The sequence below is a fragment of the Sciurus vulgaris genome (assembly GCF_902686455.1).
Source record: "Sciurus vulgaris genome assembly, chromosome: 6".
Taxonomy (NCBI): domain Eukaryota; kingdom Metazoa; phylum Chordata; class Mammalia; order Rodentia; family Sciuridae; genus Sciurus; species Sciurus vulgaris.
In genome coordinates this window covers 3,926,242-3,947,202 of record NC_136466.1, presented here as the reverse complement: position 1 = coordinate 3,947,202, position 20,961 = coordinate 3,926,242, and the positions used below count along the sequence as shown (strand labels likewise).

Here is a 20,961-nt window from a genome sequence, read left to right as displayed (position 1 = left end):
GGTACCACTATGACCCTCTTCATCCTTCCATTTTAATATGGCTGCACTTTTGTTAGGACTGGAAGCCATACCCAATCCCCTTAAAGTCTGATCTGCCTGTTGAAGCAGCCAGGCTTTGGGCCATTCTGTAATTTTGATAATACTTTTGTCAGCCCCAGTATCTAATAAACCCTCAAAACTTTTGCCTTCTATCATTAACTTTGTCATAGGTCTATCTTTTAAATCCAATGTTAACATGACCATATTTTGGCCAGTAAAACCTAATCCTTTATTTCCCCTAATAGTCTTTGATGGATATTGATCATGGCAGCTGGGTAAGACCAACAATTGTGCTATGTGATCACCCTGAGCTATTATTGCTACACCTCTTGAAGAAACAAGGATTTTTATTTCTCCTGTAAAATCAGGGTCTATAACTCCAGGGACAATATTTAATCCTTTTAAAGCAGAACTCCTCCCCAGAACTAGTTCCACTGTTCCTTTAGGTAATGGGCCGACAACTGAAGTTGGTATTGGTTGTACTCCCATCTCTGGAGTTAATACTGCTCTGGCAGAGGCACAGAGGTCCAATCCTGTGCTTCCTCTTGTCTAGTTGGGGAGTCAAGGGGTAATGGGTCCTAGGTACAGACTGGATAGCCCCATATATTTGTGGGTCCTGATTCCCATTTTTTGGAGGTAAAGGGTTACCATCTTTGTCTCTAGTTGATTTACAGTCACTTGTCCAATGTTTCCCTTTTTTACACCAGGGACATAATTTTGACACAGGACCCTGGAGGCAGTCCTTTTTTATGTGTCCATATTGCTTACACCGATAACACTGTTGGCCTGGGCAGGAGTTGACATTGCCTCTAAGACCCTGTGCAAGCGCTGCAGCCATCACCTGACCTTGAATAAAAGCCTCATTAATATTCCTACAAGCCTTTAAATAGGTTCCAAGATCTTTGTTTTTCCAAGGTCTTAATGCTTCTTTACACCATTTATTTGCTTGCTCATATGCAAGCTATTTGACTAAAGGCATAGCCTGGTCTACATCTCCAAATATACGTCCTGCTGTTTGAATCAATTTGTCTAAAAAATCGGCATAGGGTTCATTGTTGCCTTGAATAACCTTAGATAACTGTCCTTGAAGATTGCCAGCACCTGAAGCGTTTTCCAAGCTTTAGTGGCAGCAGGCACTAATTTGTTGATACACACTGGGGTGGAAATTAATCTGATTACCTTGCCCTTCATATGGTCCTTGGCCTGTTAGCATGTCTAGATTCCATTGAGGATTGCCAGCAACTTCATTATGTCGGGCAGTATCAGAACATAACTCCTGGTTGGCTACCTTCCACATAAGATATTGTCCCCCAGATAAACGTGCTTTTGCTAAATTACCCCAATCAGCTGGAGTAAGATTTTGACTTGCAACATTCTCTAATAAAGAAATGGTAAATGCAGCTTGCACTCCATTGAACACAACTGCCTCTTTTAACTGTTTCACTAATTTTATATCTAATATTTGATGATTATCTCTGATTGTTTTGATCTTCAAATACAGGGAATATTGGGAACACTGACTGAAATTCTACATCAGCCCACTGTCTGGGGGTTGACCCTGTGCAGCAAGTACATGCGCCCCTACAACTTGGAAAAGAGTGGTGACCTAGATTATATGCCAGAGGGCACGGCGCGGTAGGGGCTAAATGCCACTGAGAGGACTTCTTTTCTAGCTCTGTCTCAGATAGTTCCTGTTCTTCAGAGTCACATCCCTGTTCTGAGTCTGAACATCTACTTTCTCTTTCAGAAGCTCAACTTGATTGTTCTTCTTTTACAGTTTCTAATCTCTCTTCCCCTTCTCTTTGTTGTTCTTGAAATTTTGGTTTTTTGGAAGTCAGACAGAAACAAACTAATGTGCATATAGGCAAAGTACCAAGAGGGAGAGGCGTTTTTTCATTTTGTTTATGGAGGTCCTTTCCCAAATGCTCCCACTGAGGGACAGTAAGGAGCCCTTCTAAGAACCAAGGACAGGCTTCTTCTATAGTTTTAAGAAACATCCACACAGTTTTAGACTTTAATGGAGTTCCATTTTCTCTTAACAATGCCTTAAGAGAGCCTTCCATGCGAATCCGTGAAATTTCCAATCCCATGGCTATAATATGGCCTCTCTGATAACCATAACAACAACAAACAGAAATCAAACAAGAAAAAGTAACAAAAATATTAACACAACTAACACCTTACACACATTCATTTATTACAGGACATCCTTTGCTGTCTCTTGGGACAGCCTTCTGTTAAGTTCCCTCACTAGGGGAGCCTTCTGTTAGTACCTTAAGGCCACTGTTTCCTCGAATAGGGAAACCTGCTAGTTGGCTGCTAGTTGACTGTGCTAGTGAAAAATTTTCTCCTTTATTACTTACCTGAGTGCTCACTGTTCCCTGTAAAGGGCCACCAAATGTCGCTGTCCAGCGGGACATAAAGACACGTACACCTCAGATTGTCATGAGGAACTTTTTTTTAATTCGGATAACACCCTCTATACATAAGCAGTCTCATGCATAAGCAATTTCGATCAGATATGTCCACCCAATCCTATTAAAGATCAAGCAATCACGAGCTCGAGCATACATGTAGCCAATTGTAATAGCTTCCTGTTTTTCTCCAGGCATACCAAGAATGCCCTTTGGCTCCCTGCCAGCCCACAGACTCACACATGAAGATATGGGGGACACCTCACATACAAACTGTAACATTTCTACCCTGGCCCACAAAAGCCCACCACCATCTCCAATGCAAAGTACATTTTGTCCAATTCCAACACTGCCCAAAATTCAACTACAGCCCCCTCTCAGACTCAGAATTTCCCACAGTCCTTACATTCATAGGGCTTCTTTCCAGTATGAGTTCATTTATGTACTTGAAGGTAAAAGGAAGTAGTAAAGGCTTTTTCACATTGCTTATTTATAGGACTTCTCTCCAGTATGTGATCGTTCATGTATTTGAAGAGAAGAGGAACTACAGAAGGCTTTCCCACATTGTTTACATTCATAGGGCTTCTTTCCTGTATGAGTTCTTTCATGTGAATGAAGACGACTGGATGAAGCAAAGGCTTTCCCACATTGGTCACATTCATAGGGCTTCTCTCCAGTATGAGTTCGCTTATGTACTTGAAGGTAAAATGAAGTAGTAAAGGCTTTTTCACATTGCTTACATTTATAGGGCTTCTCTCCAGTATGAATTCGTTTATGTATTTGAAGGTAAAAGGAAGTAGTAAAGGCTTTTTCACATTGCTTACATTTATAGGGTTTCTCTCCAGTATGTGTTCGTTCATGTATTTGAAGAGAAGAGGAACTACAGAAGGCTTTTCCACATTGTTTACATTCATAGGGCTTCTTTCCTGTATGAGTTCTTTTATGTGAGTGAAGGTTACTGGATGAAGTAAAGGATTTCCCACAGTCCTTACATTCATAGGGCTTCTCTCCAGTATGAGTTCGCTTATGTATTTGAAGGTAAGAGGACCTAGTGAAGGCTTTCCCACATTGGTCACATTCATAATGTTTCTTTCCTGTATGGGTTTGCTCATGTGAGTGAAGTTGAATGGACTGAGTGAAGGCTTTTCCACACTGCTTACATACATAGGGCTTTTCTCCGGTATGAGTTCGATTATGTATTTGAAGGTAAGAGGACGTAGTGAAGGCTTTCCCACATTGGTCACATTCATAGGGCTTCTCTCCAGTATGAATTCGTTTATGTATTTGAAGGTAAGAGGACCTACTGAAGGCTTTCCCACATTGGTCACATTCATAGGGCTTCTCTCCAGTATGAATTCGTTTATGTACTTGAAGGTAAAAGGAAGTAGTAAAGGCTTTTTCACATTGCTTACATTTATAGGGTTTCTCTCCAGTATGTGATCGTTCATGTATTTTAAGAGAAGAGGAACTACAGAAGGCTTTTCCACATTGTTTACATTCATAGGGCTTCTTTCCTGTATGAGTTCTTTTATGTGAGTGAAGGTTACTGGATGAAGTAAAGGATTTCCCACAGTCCTTACATTCATAGGGCTTCTCTCCAGTATGAGTTCGCTTATGTATTTGAAGGTAAGAGGACCTAGTGAAGGCTTTCCCACATTGTTTACATCCATAGGGTTTCTTTCCTGTATGGGTTTGCTCATGTGAGTGAAGTTGAATGGACTGAGTGAAGGCTTTTCCACACTGCTTACATTCATAGGGCTTCTCTCCGGTATGAGTTCGTTTATGTATTTGAAGGTAAAAGGACCTACTGAAGGCTTTCCCACATTGTTTACATTCATAGGGTTTCTTTCCTGTAGGAGTTCTTTCATGTGAATGAAGGTGACTGGATGAAGTAAAGGATTTCCCACAGTCCTTACATTCATAGGGCTTCTCTCCAGTATGAGTTCGTTCATGTATTTGAAGTGTGTATGAATAAATGTAGGTTTTCCCACAGTGTTTACATTTATAGGGCTTCTCTCCAGTATGAGTTCGTTTATGTATTTGAAGGTAAGAGGATCTAGTGAAGGCTTTCCCACATTGTTTACATTCATAGGGCTTCTTTCCTGTAAGAGTTCTTTCATGTGAGTGAAGGTTTTTGGATGAAACAAAGGATTTTCCATGCTGCTTACATTCACAGAGCTTCTCTCCTGTATGACTTCGATTATGTATTTTAAGTGTGTATGAAAAAGTGTAGGTTTTTCCACATTGTTTACATTTATAGGGCTTCTCTCCAGTATGAGTTCGATTATGTAGTTTAAGGGAAGAGGAAGTAGTGAAGGCTTTCCCACACTGTTTACATTCATAGGGCTTCTCTCCAGTATGAATTCGTTTATGTATTTGAAGGTAAGAGGAAGTAGTGAAGGCTTTTCCACATTGTTTACATTCATAGGGCTTCTTCCCTGTATGGGTTTCTTCATGTAATTGAAGGCTAGCTGAACTAATGAAGGCTTCCCTACTTTGTTTCCATTTGTTAGCCGTCTCTCCAATATGAGTTTGTACATCTATTTGAAAGTAATTTGAATCTGAGAAGACTTTTCCACATTCCTTACATCCACATAGATTCTTGCCAGTATGAGATCCTCCATATTCTTCAAAACACCTGGAACTCAACTCTCTTCCCCACGTCAAATATCCATAAGGCCCATTTACAGTGTGCTCTGATGCTTGTCTCTGATCACTTGTGAGAGGAAGGAAGGATTTTCTGTTCTGTTTAAGTTCATATGTCTTCCCTCCAGTCTCATGATTCTTATATGCCTTGTTTGCAGAGTGAGATATAAAGGACCTATTAAAGAAAAATTGATATATGAAGATCTTCCCACATATACTGCTTTCAAATGAACTTTCTAGCAGGAATTCCTTTTAAGACTGGACTTGAAATATCACTGAAAGTTTTCCCACACTGAGTATCTTTTTAAATTTTTACAGAGACTACCACATAATTTCTGTAAAAAAATTACAAGTGGAATTTATGGTTGGTTAATTATACTTTTGCATTTTTTAATAGGCATTGGAATTACACTATAACCAAGGTCAGGGAAACTACTGGTTTTCTGTCATGTCTAAACTGTTTGAAAGATAGTATCATGATCATTTTGCAACAATGTTTCTCCATAGCTACTACAAAAACAGTGCTATCATAAATGCAGTTTGTTAGTACTGTCAAAAATCCATTATTTTGAAAGTATGAAACGTACCTTATATTAAAGTTCATGTCTGGTAAAAAAATAATAAAGATAATTCATATCATGTTTCTTTGCTTGTTTGTAAAATTATAAAACATGCTAGAATTCCCTCAAGGCACTCTGTTTCCTCTTATGACTATAAATTACCTTACATCTCTCCTGGGATTTGTGTTCTGATCTTCAATGTTCTGGAACTCCCATCTGTCTCCTAAAATATAGACCCAGAACAGTCATTATGAATGATCACGATTTCAGAAAGAATTATGAGAATTACAATTTGGGCAACTATAATGCACCCATATAAAAGATGAAAAGGGAGGAAAAATTCTAGTTATTTATGCTGCACAGTTCAATGATATTAGCCCAAATTTATTCCCCAAAGTACTCCCTTTCCACATTCCAAATTCATGAGGAGAAAAAAAATACTCCCAGGGGATCTGTCTTTTACTATGTAATGAAACATCATTCTTACCTAGAGAAGCCAGATTTCTAAGGACCTCCTGCATCACATCTGTGTAGAGATTCTTCTGGGAAGGATCCAGCAAAGCCCACTCTTCCTCAGTGAAGTTCACAGCCACATCCTCAAAGGCCACTGAGTTCTAAAATATCCCACAAAAATGTAGTGCATGCCAGGAGAGACTGACAACATGAGGGCTGCATTCTCAACATGTGAGATGTTCTCATGTTTTTGTGATCTCCAAATATTTAGTCCATGATTTGATCATCAAAACTTGTACTCTTAACCAGAGCATTAGACAAGTCAAAGAAATTAAAGGGGTATCAATAGGAAAAGAAGAACTCAATCTACCACTATTTGCTGATGCCATGATTCTATATTTAGAAGATTCAAAAAATTCCAACAGAAAACTTCTAGGGCTGGGAAGATAGCTCACTTGGTAGAGTTCTTGCCTTGCAAGCAAATGGCCTTGGGTTCAATCCCCAGCACCGCAAAAAAAAAAAAAAAAAAAAAAAAAAAAAAAAAAAACTTTCTAGAACTCACAAATGAATCCAACAAAGTAGCAGGATATAAAAAATATACAGAAATCAACTGAATTTCTATATATAAGTGACTAACCCACTGAAAGAGAAAATTAGGTGAAAAACCACAGTTAAAATAGCCTCAACAATAAAATACTTGGGAATCAATCTAACAAAAGAGATGAAAGACCTCTACAATTAAAACTACAGAACACTAAAGAAAGAAATTGAAAAAGACCTTGGAAGAAGAAAGATCTTCCATGTTCTTGGATAGGTAGAATTAATATTGTCAAAATGCCCATACTACAAAAAGTGTTACACAGATTCAATGCAATTCCTACTACAATTCCAATGACATTCTTCATAGAAACAGAAAAAGCAATCATGAAATTCATTTGGAAGAATAAGAGATACAGAGTAGCAAAGGCAATCCTTAGTAATAAGAGTGAAGCAGGACACAACACCAAACCATTAAACTATACTACAGAGCAACAATAACAAAACCGGCATGATATTGGCACCAAAACAAACATGTAGACCAACGGTACAAAATAGAAGACACAGAGATAAACCTACATAAATACAGTCATCTCAAACTAGATAAAGGTTCCAAAAATATACGTTGGAAAAAAGCCTATTCAACAAATGGTATTAGGAAAACTGGAAATCTATTTGTAACAAAATGAAGTTAAACCTCTATCTCTCACCCTGCCTTAAACTCAACTCAACGTGGATCAAAGACATGCAAACAAACAGACAGCCTTGTGCCTAACATGAGAAAAATCAGGCCCAAATCTTCATCGTGTTGGTTTAGGACCTGACTTCCTTAACAAGATTCCTAAAATGCAAGAAGTAAAATTAAGAATTAATTAATGAATGGATTTGAACTATAAAGCTTCTCAGCAAAGGAAACAATTGATAATGTGAAGAAAGAGCCTACAGAATGGGAGAAAATCTCTACCACATGCATTTCAGATACAGCACCAATCTCCAGGATATATAAAGAATTTGAAAAACTTAAAAAAGAAAATAATCCAATCAATGGAAGGGCTAAGGAACTGAGCAACACTTCACAGAAGATATACATTTGAACAACAAACATGAAAAAACGTTCATCATCTCTTACAATTAGAGAAATGCAAATCAAAACTACCCTAAGATTTCATCACACTTTAGCCAGAAAGGAAATTACCAAGAGTACAAGCAACCAGAAGTGTTGGTTTGAAGATGTAGGTAAGAAGGTACACTCATACATTGTTGGTGGAACTACAGATTAGTGCAACCACTTTGGAAAGCTGTATGGAGATTCCTCGGAAAACTGGGAATAGAACCACCATTTGACTCAGCTATCCCACTCCTTGGTTTACACCCAAAGGACTTAAAATCTGCACACTACAATGATGCAGCCACACCAATGTTTACAGCGGCTCAATTCACAATAGCTAAACTATGAAAGCAACCTAGATTCCCTTCAACAGATGAATGGATAAAGAAAATGTGGTAAATATACACAATGGAACACTACTCAGCTTTGAAGAAGAATTAATTTATGGCATTTTCAGGTAAATGGATGGAACTAGAAAATATCATGCTAAGTGAAATAAACCAATCCCAAAAAACTAAAGGCTGAATATTTTCTCTGATAAGGGGATGATGATCCATAGTAAAGGGTGGGTATGGAAGAATGAAATAACTGTGGATTATGCAGACAGGAGTGAAGGAAGGAGTGGGGTGGTGGGGATGGGAAGGACAGAATGACACATGCATACCCTATATGCATGTATAAAAATTTTTAAAAAAAGATTTCCTTGTTTTAAGTTGCTATATAGTACAATGTATCTCTTGGGGGAAGGTGAATGAACAGTTCATGAGTTTTCCTATATTATTTGTACAACTTTGTGTAAATCTACAATTACTTCAAAGTAAAAAAAAAAAAACAAAAAAACTTGTACACTTTGTGTGTACTCACTTCCTGAAACAGAGGCATTCCAATATAAGACTGGAACTATCCAGAAAAGCATCAGCAGAATAAAAACACCCTTCTCACTGATGAGTCCAGGGAGTGAGGTATGCTCCCAGGTTACCCTTAATGTCTTTGTAGGGTGCATGTCTAACACATGGAATCATGAAGCCATACTACCTAATGTGCAGAAGAGAGCTACTATTAGTTCTCCTGAGAGTACCTATCATTAGAAATCCCTGTTGACAAAGTTGGACATTAGCTGACAGGAGGAGCTAAGGATTTAGGAGGGATCCCACCAAACTCAGCATTTACACTGACTCGTAGTGATTGAGAGTATATGGAAACAAAATGGTATTTACTAAATAAACATCTGATTTACTATAGAAATCCATTCTTATGTTAGAACCTAAAGGATCAAAGTACCCCCGTGTCTAAAAACTATAATAAAAAGAAAAAGAACTCCCTGAACAAAAGTCTAAGAGCTTGCCTACTAGACAACATTTCATTGATGTGGTCACAACATGGTAGCTGGGAATTGAGCTCACCCTGATTGACTACACCAAGAGAATAAGAAGAGTTTGTAGGTTCACTCCAGATCAACTTTAACCACCTAATAAAAAAGAACACTTATAAAGAAACAATTTGATGATATCTTCCAATTAATACCAACATACAATGGGATAAATATCAAATACCTCTTCTGACATTTAACAAACAGAATTCCAGTCATCAACAGAAAGTATTTTTCCAAACCCAATAAGAATTAAGAAATGTGTAACACCTATCAATATGTTCTAGACAGCTGACTGTTGGCTTATCCAATATAAAGTCATGTACCACAGAATAATGTTTTGCTCAAAGACACTTTTGATTAACAATGGGCTACATACATAGTTGTCCACAGTAAAGGAAGTACTGATGTGTTGAGAGGGATGGTTGTACAGACAAACCTAATACATGACCACTTTGGTATCTTGCAAAGTAAATGCTGTGCAGGGCTATAGTCTAGGAAGCACTGGTGCCAGAGAGCCTAGCTATATAATATGCTATTCCTTCTAGGACTGGGTAAATACACTATGGTGTTTTGTGTAATGGGGAGGAAGCCTAAAAATGCATATCCAGAGGGCTTAAGTGACCCAGACTATAAATAAAGAACTTTCATATTATCCTATTGGACGCAGCATAGTATTTCCAAGGAGATGAACAAAGAGAAAGAACAAGAGAAGAAAAGTTTTAGTGACTTGAAATTCATAGGGAAAATTGAAAAATGACATAAAAGGTATTGTAGATAAGTGGAAACATGCAATTTAAAAGATGAGTCATGACAAATAGGAATCTAATTTAAAACAGGCATCATTTTCCTCAATTCCAGGGACAATTATTAATTCATTAGATTCTGATGTGAAATACAAAACTAAAACAGTTTCAGAAGTTTGCAATTTTTTTCTAGAGGAACAGGAAAGTATTTTTATATAAGAACAGTAAGCAATAATGAAGAATAAGAAATTCAAATATACTAAAATTAGGGAAAGTAAAAGATGAAAACGAGTGGAGGAGGAGCCTGCAATACACGGGACATCAGAGAGCCAGGGCACAGGGTGAACTGAAATCGAAAATAGCCAGGACATGGACAGAGAGTGACAGCTGCACTAACATGCTTAGAAACGATCTGCCAAGTCTTCAACAACAAAACTACAAAATACTTCTGAAAGAAATGATATGTGTAGAGATACCTGGTATTTGTGAGCATAAGGAATTGTTAATCTACCCAAATCAACCATAATCAGTTCAATCACTTTCAAATTACCAATGACAAAATTTTTGTGGGGAAGTGTCCCAGGGATTGAAATCAGGGGCACTCGATCACTGAGCCACATCACTAACCCCATTTTGTATTTTATTAAGAGACAGGGTCTCACTGAGTGGATGGTGCCTTGTTTTTGCTGATGCTGGCTTTGAACTCTCGATCCTCATACCTCATCATCCTGAGTAACTGGGATTAGAAGTGTGTGCCACCACGCTCACAACCAATGACCTCTTTATACAAAAATAAGAAGTATCATTCTAATGTTCACAAGGAATCACAAGAAACTCAAAAATGGAAGAAAAAAAATAAAGTGAAAAGCATCATATTGCCTGATTTCAAAACCTGCTCAAAATACAGTAACAGAGACAGTGTAGCTCTGGTTAAAGGCAGACACATACAGCAGTGGAGGAGAATGGGGGCCCAGGACAATGCTGACCCACAGAAGGAAAGGATGTGCCACAAGGGGCCAGGGTCACTACAGGTGAACCAGACCTCTGGGGAATGAATGGCTGGCAAACTTGATGTTCTTGTCGACACCTGAAGTCAGACCCTCACCTCACAGCACATGTGCACAGGAAATCCATGGGGACCAAAGTCCTGAAGATGTAAACCTCACCAATTCTTAGAACAAAATGCAGACATTAGTCTTATAACATGGATCTGGGGATGGTTTCTGGGATATGATACCATCCTCAAGATTCAGGAAAATACTATACAAATGATTTCACCAAAAACAGCTTTCAGTCCTGTTCTGCAGCAATGAGTCTGGAACTGAAGGACACCAGCTAAGTGAAATAAGCCAGGCACAGACACACCATGTGCTCTACTCACATGGGAGCTGCAAGCTGACTTCACAGCAAGTACAGAGTAGTTACCAGAGGTGAGGAAGACAGTGGAGGGAGGAGATGGGACGGGGAGGAGGCTGGGCATCAGGGACCAGAATACACTCAGGAGGAGCCAGCAGGACTGCTCTCCAGCACAGCAGAGGGATCATGGTACATAGCATGTCACTATGCATTTCAAATGAGCTGGGGGAGCAGTCCACAGACACCAAGAAAGGACAAATGTTAGGAGACAAAGAGCTGATGCCCTGATCTGATCAGACACACTGGGACAGGTATGCAGCTAGCTCACTGCACCTCATCAGCATGTGAATTTAACAGTGAACCAACACCAAAAAGTGAAAACTCTGTCCTTGTGGGACACCATCAGCAGAGTGAACGGAACCCCAGAGAACTGTAGAAATACCTGTGCATCAGGCTTCAGGAGAGGTGGCAATACCTGGAAAGAATGAAAAAGCAGCTGACAGATCACGATAAACACCCACAACATAAAATCTCAACATAAACACCCACACACCTGGAAAAGAAGGAAACATCCTAAAAGGCTGCACGGATCTACAAAACCTGAGAATATGCTGAAGGACAAAAGGCTCTCTCCATGACGACAAAAAGAAATGTGTCAAGGATGCCTGCTCTCACCACTTATAGACAGCATAGCAAGAAGGTGCTACCAGGGAAACCAGGAAGAAAGTCAGGGTGTTTCTGGACCCAGGACAAACTCACATAGTCCCAGACATTGAGGCAAAATTAAGGACTTTAAGCAGACTCAGACTCACCTGCAGAGACAGCAGCCACAGGCAGCAAGACGGGAGAAGAAAGCACAGACTCTGCACCTTCACCACCTCTCTGCCCAACAGCGACCACCTCACACAGTGCACATTTGACTTGAATTTCTGGCTTCCTGCTCCCTAGAGTCTACTGCAAGTGGACAGGGCATTTAATGAGGTTTCACCATGGTTGTACCTACCAGGGCTGCATCCTGGCTTGTAAATGGTGGGACACGAGCACTCACAGATACACACAGGTCTCACACAGACCTCCTCACAGGCCCAAGACCACTTGACTTTCACAGGCTGAAGTGCTCAACCCCAACTCATGAGTCACAGTGGTAGCTCTTGGTCTCTAGCCATTTCCAAAAGTTGGGGTAACTAAAATGAATTCACAATGCAGGTCCACAAAATTCTATACTGCAACATGTACAGCAGCAGTATGCATTATTTTCAGAAACTGGAAGCACCCCAGAGGAAGATGTGTTCCAAGATCAGCAGTGAAAAATTAATACAGAAAACTCAATGAAAATCAGGAGCTGGGTTGTGGCTTAGTGGTACAGTGCTTGCCTAGCATGTGTGAGGAACTTTTTTGGATTCTCAGCACCATATATAAATAAGTGAATTAAATAAGGTCTATCAACATCTAAATATATATATATATATATATATAAATAAAAATCAACAATCAACTTCTATATATATGAATTGAAATACTGAAATGCAATTAAAAATTCATCTACAATGGAACCCCCAAAATACAGAATAAAAACCAATAATATATAATACAAGATACATATACATAATAAAATATAAGACAGCAGCCTGAGGGTCCAGTGTGGTGCCCTGGTCACTGACAACCAAGGGGACTGGGGAGGATTTACCTGTGAATTACTGCATTTCATATCACAGTGGATCTACTGCTATCTGAAAGTCTGTATAAAGATTCTGACAATTTTGCCTAAGTCAGAAGACAACTGGTGTAGAAAATTAGTGCAAAATGCTTAAACATGTTTAAAGGAAACAAAGTCCTACATCTGAATGGATGTTTAAACAAAAAAAAATGACAATGCGAAATATGACAGAAAAAGGAACAATATAAACTCTCCTCAGAAATTACAGTGCTCACGCCCAGTGTGGTGGTGCATGGTTCTAATACCAGTGATTTGTATCAGGATCAGAAGTTCAAAGCCAACCTTAGAACCTAAGCAACTTAGTAAGAACCAGTCACTAAAAAATAAAGAGACCTGGGGATATGGCTTAGTGGTTATGTGTCACCAGGTACATTCCCTGGAACAACAACAACAAAAAAAGGTATTCAGTGGGGCACAGTGGTACATGGTTCAAATCCCAGGGATTTAAGAGGCTGAGGTGGGACGATCACACAAAGCAGTCTCTACTAGAGTACATAGTGAGAATCTGTCTCAAAATAAAAAATACAAAGATCTGGGGATATAGCTCAGTGGTACAGCATCCCTGGTTTCAAACCCTAGTACAGAAAAAAGGAGAAATGAGAGTATTCACCAACACCCAGTGGACCCAGGTGATTCTGCTCAGATCTGCAGAGAACAGGCTGAAGCAGAGTTTCAAACAGCATGACCATGTGTTAAACCAGCAGCCCCAGCACAACTACCCACAGAAACTGGAGAAGCTGAGCTCTCACTATTGCTTCTGTTTACTTTCCACCTATTTCCTCATGGGACTCAGTCAAAACTCTGCCTCAACACAGCTGAGAGAGACCCACTAAGAATAATGAACAGCTAAACTACATCTCCAAAATTACTCTGGAAAGTCACTACACACAAGACTACAGTCAACACACAAAAGCACTCTCAATATAGGAGAAACTGATTTCAGAGGAACCCATTATAATATTCAAATACCCACTTCTCAAAAGAAACTGAATACAGAATGCACAGAAATAGGGAAATACATCAGTGCAAAATGCATCAATGGAAAAAACACCTGACTTCAAGCACCACTGAGAAAACACAGACACTAGACTCACTAACAAGACCCAAACCTACTGTCTTAAGTCTTTCAGATGCATGACCTACATCAGGTGAGAACACCTGATGAACACCTGAGACTCACAAGGAAACCATGATGAAATCCAGTGACTGGGAGACAGCAGCAACCGTCTAACAGTGGGTGAGAGATGGAGCACACAGAGAGCACACAAGGTGAGGGTGACTCAACAGCACACCCACCACAGGGACGTCATGCACTGCCAGGCACTCCAACCTTCTCCACACCACAGGGAAGGTGCCAAGAGCAGCCATATGCAGCCACGACAGGCATGAGTGTAAAAGGCTGACGAATTCCAGCACCTGCACCAGGAGAACTGGAGTCACACCGACATCAGTACCAGAAGCACAGCCGGGTGACCTCCAGGTGAGTGCAGATCACATCCCAGAGTTCCACACAGCTCACGGGCCAAGGAAGGCTCAAGATGGGGCTGAACACGTCAGAGGAAAAGATCTGAAACCGCATCCTAGGAAACTGGAACACAGCACAGGCAGTGCTTAGGGGAATCAAAGGTGCTGAAAGCTTACATGAGAAAGGAAGGACGAAAACCACCCATAAAAACTTCCACTATAGGAATGAAAGGACAAAGAGCAAGGAGAACCTACACCTGACACTGCCACAGAATTAAAGACATCAATGGAACTGTGATCAGGAAATCAAGAGAATCAAAATCAAAAGCAGGTTCTTCATGGGGCTGGGAATATAGCTCAGATGGTAGAGTGCTTGCCTTGCAAACACAAGGTCCTGGGTTCAATCCCCAGCACCGCAAAAACAAAACAAAACAAAACAAAACAGGTTCTTCATGGACATGCTTGTAACAGACACACCACAGCTCAGTTAAGAAAAGAGACACAAAACTAACTCAGCAGACGTGAAAGACACCATTATTAATCCTACGGAGAGTAAAAGAACTGGACAGGAATATTATAAGTGTTTGACCACAATCTGAGAGCTCAGATAAACTGGATCAACTCCTGGGACAAACAATCGAGCACAACTCACACACAAGGAGGAACACATGTGAACAGGCTCGTGAAGTGATAATAACCGTCAACAAAGGACAGGCATGGCCCAGTGGTGTCCTGGTGGATTCTGCACCACACTAGGAGGAAAAGAAAATTCTCCTTAATCTCCTCTAAAAGGAAGCAGGTAACACTCCAATTCATTCCTCCAGGCGTAGCCTGTGTGACATGCTGTGATGTGAACAGTTTCTGGCAGCCAAGCCAGGGAACCTGCCTGGACCACAGGTGGCTGGCTTCAGCACCCCGGTTAAATGGGAAATAATCCGCAAGGAAAAGAAGAGAAATGAATTGCATGCAGCTTGACTGAATGGCAGAGGGGCAGCTTGGTTGGTTCTCTGGCTTCATTTCTTAAATTCCGTGAAGTCCAAGACCAGGATTGCTTTGTTCAGCAACTTCAGAAAACTTCTATAAGTGCAAATAGTACAAAAAGCTCTAACAGTAGTCAAAATGTCCAGGAGTCTCCAAAAGCTTGTTAGAGAACACTGTCAGGTAGTATTTATACACTACCTGAAGGTCTACATAAACCCCAAACTTCACAAGGTACAATGTGGACTCACAGTGTGACTGCATCTGGGAGAAAAGGGCATTAGATGGTGAAAGATGCTCATAAATTATTGGTAATCACATGAAAACCTGTTCCGTTCATTCAATAGAGTTGTCATTAAATAACCTTTTCCAGGATACTAAATCAATTTGGAAGCAAATGATCACATTTTGATATATGTGGCAATTGCCATGTTTGTCCCATGAAATATGGTGTTAATAAAGTAAAAAGGAGGTATCCACTCTCACAAGATTTTCATTATACAAAGGAACCTACATGGTCATGAATTCTTGGACTCCAAATACCTTCCACACATTTTGTGGAAATGTAGCCCTTTTGTGCACCAACAATGACAGATTTATTTTTCTCCTTTCACTAGGAGCATTCTTCAACCTAGCACACAAAAATTTGTTTCAAATCAAATTTTTAAAAAGGTGAGGTTTAGGAAATATTCTACACATGCTAAGATTAATCAAAAAGATGAAAATTGTTATCAAATGGAAAAAAAAGTCAAACTAGGTACTTCTTTGAAATATACTTCTTTTTACTCTTTTAGAATATTTTACTTTGCTCATGTCTGAATAAATATATTTCACATTTGAGGAAACCTGGGTCTCAAATAAATGAGTAGCTCATTTCAGAAGAGAAACACAGGAAGAGCTGGTGTGGAGGCAGCACAGACGTGTCAGGAAGGACCAGGGAAGGCCCCTGCCAGCTGGGCCTCCTCCCACCTGGTCCTGCTCACTGAAATACTCCCTGGCCGCCCTCCCAGGAGACCTGCACCAGGACTCCATCTGTGGGGCTTTTCAGGTTTGCACAGCACTGCACTGGGGTGTGTGGTTCTCTTGCTCTGGAGAGTTCTTGCTCCTTGACATTTGTGAGACATGCAAGGAGCACGAATCACTGCTGACCTGACCTCAGCACCAGCATCCACAGGCTGTTGCCCACCTGTCTCCAAGGAAGGGAAACAGGGCTTGGGAAGACCATGTCTAGGAGGCCGCTGTCTAGATGAGGCCTGTTCCAGGAGATTCTCAGCCCCGGGGCCTCCAGCTGCTCCCCTGGCTTTCCTCAGGCTCTCCTCTAGAAGGAGCTGACTCAGGGCCTGAAATTGCCTACACCCTGCAGGACAAAGAGCAGCCTTGAGCAGCTTGTGGCAGCCCCAGGGAAGGACAGTGCCTGAGGACACAGGATCCTGTGGGGTGTGCAATGGACACCTGTGTACAAGTTGTTCTGATGAGGTGTCTGTGCCTGGGAAGGTAAAGGAAGAGAAGCACAAAGAGCAGTAACAGTAGAGTTCCAGGTGACTGCTCTCTGCTTTCCCATCATGGCTAATTCACGAACAGACAATCAATCTTTCATGCTCTGCCCACTTGAATTCAATATGAGGCTAAGGGGCTGAGAATGCTGGAAACTGAAGGGGAAATCAGAGTCTGGAAATGTGAACAGCTGGAATTCTGAGGATCAACTGAGAGCCTGGCAGTGGCTAGGTGGGGAAAGCAAGGTGGCAGTGGCTAGGTGGGGAAAGCAAGGTGGCATCCCCGAGAAGAAAGGAAAGTGACCACTCAGCATCCTCCACACAGGAGCCCACACCTCAGTCAGGAGTCCCTGAGGCCCTCTGCCTTCACTGCACACTCAGAGCCTAGGGCAGGGGTCCAGCTGTGCACAGAGGGCTCTGCCAAAGTGGCTGCAGACCAGGCAGCACACCGGGAACCACCCTGGACCAGCCCACACCAAGGCCTGAAGGCAGCAGGGCTGAGCTGGAGCAGCATCAGACTCAGCTCTGGGTGGGCAGACTCTGGAGCTGACAGAGGGAGGCCAGAGTCCAGCCACCCCTGGCTCCCACCAGTTCTAACCAGTCCACCTCCCCCAGGAGTCCTGGCCCCACCACTCACCATTTCCTGCCTTCTGGGGAGTCCAGACATCCTTCCTGGGGATCTCACAGCACCTGCAGCTCACAGGGAGACAGTCTCAGCCAGAGCCACTGGGGCCTCACACAGCAGAGGAGACACAGTCCTGGAGATGGATTCTGAGCTGCACAGGGTGAGAAATCAAGGCCTGTGACTGGGGAAGGCCACCCCCTCCCACCAGCTGCCTGCTGACTGCCCAGGGCTGCACAAGACCCCTCTCTCACCCCAGCCACACATGCACACTGTGGGGCCATGAGTGACAGGGGATGGATCAGACTCCTGGATAAGTGAGGGCAGAAGGACAGGTTCTTGGCAAAAGCCCTTTTGATCAGAACTTCCTCCCTCCAAAGGGACCTGCTCCATCAGGGGAACATTTCCAGTAAGGCAGTTAAGATCTTTCTCAAGTAGGCCCTGTCGTCATCTCCTCTCAGGAGCCTCTTCCTGCATCTTCTGCCTGAGCACAGAGTCACAAGCAAGTATGAGGAATTACACACTCAGGGTCCAACGTAGCTGATCCCGACCTCGGAGAAGGTGGGATCCAGGTCAGGCCAGACTGGAGAGGAGGGACACAGGCAGCTTTCACTTGGGAAGAGCCTGGGGCTGCATGGCCAAGGCCTCCTCACACTAACTCTCTCAACTCACTTCCAGCCAAGAAAATAAAAAGACAACAATACAATTATTGAATGCTTTACATGGCAATAAATGGAAATAAAAAGAAAGAAGAGCAAACTTTTGAACCACCTCAGGTAAGGAGCCTGATTCACCCACAGAATGAAAACTGCTGTTGGATCACACCTGTAATCCTCGTGGCTCGGGAGGCTGAGACAGCAGGATCACAAGTCCAAAGCCAGCCTCAGCACAAGTGAGTGAGACCCTCTCTCTGAATAATAAAAAAATAGGGCTGGGGATGTGGCTCAGTGGTAGAGTGTCCCTAAGCTCAAACCCTGAAAAAAAAAAAAAGAAAAGAAAAGAAAAGAAAACACACCTGTAGAGAGATAAACCATTCCCATAGTTGGGAGCCCGACTCTGACTGATGAAATGCAACCCCAGGAAGGCTTAGTCCTTGGTGACCAGGAGGGGACACCTGGATTTACCTCTGAGAGCCCAACATGTCCCTGTTCTGTAGGTTTTCTTAATAAGAAGCTCAAGAAAATTCAAAGGAATAGAATGATAAACCCAAGACAATTAAGAATGAGGCCACTCCATCAAACTGCAATAGGGTGCAGAGAAAGCTGCCCCACCTCAGAGGAAATGTCTGCCATCTTACAATAGAAAATGAATTCATGTGCAGGTATGTGAAATGAGAAATAACCTCACAAATGAATTAAACATGAGAAAATAGACTGAAAACCATTTCCATGAGCATGGAGCTACACAGAAAACTGCTCATGCAAATGGTATTAATTGAAAAGCATTCTGTAGCCACGTGGAGGTAAAGAAGATAGACGTGTGCAGGGTATTAACACACATGGATGAACAGACAGAGCTCATCCACACACTGCACTGGAATTTGCCAGTAATCTGAATTCATCCATAATCTATAACCTGACAAAGATCTGCCAATGTGAAAACACTGCACACGTGGGGACCAATTTAAAAAAAAAAAAAGAATAAAATTGTTAAGAACATTAAAAAAAAAAAAAAAAAGTTGTCAGGTTCCTGAAGCAGGAACAGGTGGGGGAACTGGGAGACTCACGGCCTCACACAGCAAACCCAGTCTAAGGTACTGAGGCCGAGGAACCACCTTACACGTGACAGCACCACAGTGACAGAGGACTAATGCAGCACTAAGTTAGTGAAAACTCAGTAAGACAGAAGCAAGGAACATTCTGCCTCCTCACAGATGGTTAAACTACAGGGAATGACTGGCACTGAGCTCACCTCCAGTGAGCTTGATCCTGAAATCCCTCCCCTCTTTGTTCCCTCAAAAGTAATTAGCTCAACACACTTCTCTTCAGGAATCAGAACAAACACTTGTTAATCAAACTTGCCTCCAGTTTCTCTCCCTCCTCCAGGACCCTGAACTCTGACCCACTGGCCCTTGGAGCCAGCACAGGACCCCTCTTCCTGCCCCCTCCTGAGAACAGGCTGACTTCTGGTGAAACACTCTGATCTGGGATCTGACCCTGCCCCTCCTTGCTGCCCTCCCCTCCAGCTTCTTCCTAACCCTGCCTGCCCTCCCTGGGGAAGCAGCCCTGTTCTGCAGGAGCTGTGGGTGCCTGCAGAGCTTACCTGGGGTTCTCGCCCCCGAGTGCACTACTCCTTCAGAATAGGGGTGCTGCTTGCCCCAACCTGCACTTGTTTCATTGCACACTCTGGGGACAGCCCTGGACAACATCAACTGCATCCGCAGGAAGGGCATCCCTAAGCCTTCCCATCCTGTCCCCCACCACATCTGCCTGAGGACCCCAGCTTTCCAGAGCTCTGGGGCTTCTCAGCCTAAAGGGATCCTTCCAGGGTTGGTGTGAGCAGCCTGGGCCTCTGCAGGGAGGCTGCCCAGAAAGCTCTGACTGGACCTTCAATGGCCTCCTTTTGCAGGATCACGTCTGGCCTTGGATTACAGCCACTGGGATCAAAATCTCTACTTCTCAGTCAAGTTTTCGATTAGAAGTGACTGAGGGTTTAAAGAACCCAAAAAAATCAAACACAGTGTTTTTGTTTTCAGGAGGAAAAATTTTAAGACACTTAACATTTAATAATTCAGCAGGAAAATCAAATTTATGCCCTTTTGGACAATAAACATGTTATTTAATTGGTATTTCCAAGACAACGTATTTGGTGATCAATCACCACAGGGGACTACTATTTGGAATTTTTAGTTCTGATGAATAAAATCAGTGTTAAACATTCACCTGTAGTTCACAGGATACAGAGCACAAACATCCAGTGCTAAAACTCTGCAAAATACAGGAGTTGATGTCTTGGTGAATCTTTGTCATGAACCAATTCATCTAACAGATGTATTGGGGAAATGTACTCACTTTCTGCATCCACATTGGTACAAGATCTTCCCTATTTCTTTTCCCAGGTAGCATTCCCCAAGCAAACTCCTGGAATTCTGTTTTAAACCACTCCCCTCATCCCAGACGCCTCCAAAAGAAAAAAAAAAAAAAAAAAAAGAACACATCTCATAGGTTTAATATTCTCACCCTGGGGGAGACAAAAGATACATAAGAATTTTTAACTAGACAGGTCTGGTGGTGCAGACCTAAAATCCCAGTGACCTGGGAGGATGACACAGGAGGAACACAAGTTCAAAACTAGCCTCAGCAATTTAGCAAGGCCCTCAGCAACTTGGTGAGGCTGAATCTTTCTAATAAAGAAACCAACTTATCTATCACACTCTGTTCTGGGAACGCAATAATTTCTGCAAACACACTGAAACTGGGATTTCCCCTATTTCTTTTCCCAGATGGTATTCCCAAAGCA

The 20,961-nt window shown here is 41.9% G+C and overlaps 1 protein-coding gene across 4 annotated transcripts; it reads right to left on the bottom strand.

Annotated features, from left to right (window-relative positions):
* Positions 1 to 2,477: 2,477 nt before the first annotated feature.
* LOC306663218 (putative KRAB domain-containing protein ZNF788) lies at positions 2,478 to 18,139 on the bottom strand. Of its 4 annotated transcripts, none has more exons than XM_079143614.1 (5): positions 17,518 to 18,038; positions 15,589 to 15,651; positions 6,147 to 6,273; positions 5,822 to 5,882; positions 2,478 to 5,274 (listed from the first exon to the last, which is right to left on the bottom strand). In XM_079143614.1, exons 1-5 carry the CDS (start codon positions 17,545 to 17,547, stop codon positions 2,940 to 2,942), a joined length of 2,616 nt encoding a protein of 871 aa, XP_078999740.1. In that variant the 5' UTR covers positions 17,548 to 18,038; the 3' UTR covers positions 2,478 to 2,939. The 4 variants fall into 4 exon arrangements, with proteins under 4 accessions (XP_078999740.1, XP_078999742.1, XP_078999741.1 ...); XM_079143617.1 differs by having other exon boundaries at positions 5,118 to 5,216; positions 5,794 to 5,882; positions 17,518 to 18,139; XM_079143616.1 differs by lacking the exon at positions 15,589 to 15,651 and having other exon boundaries at positions 6,147 to 6,412; positions 17,518 to 18,033.
* Between the last annotated feature and the right edge of the window lie 2,822 nt (positions 18,140 to 20,961).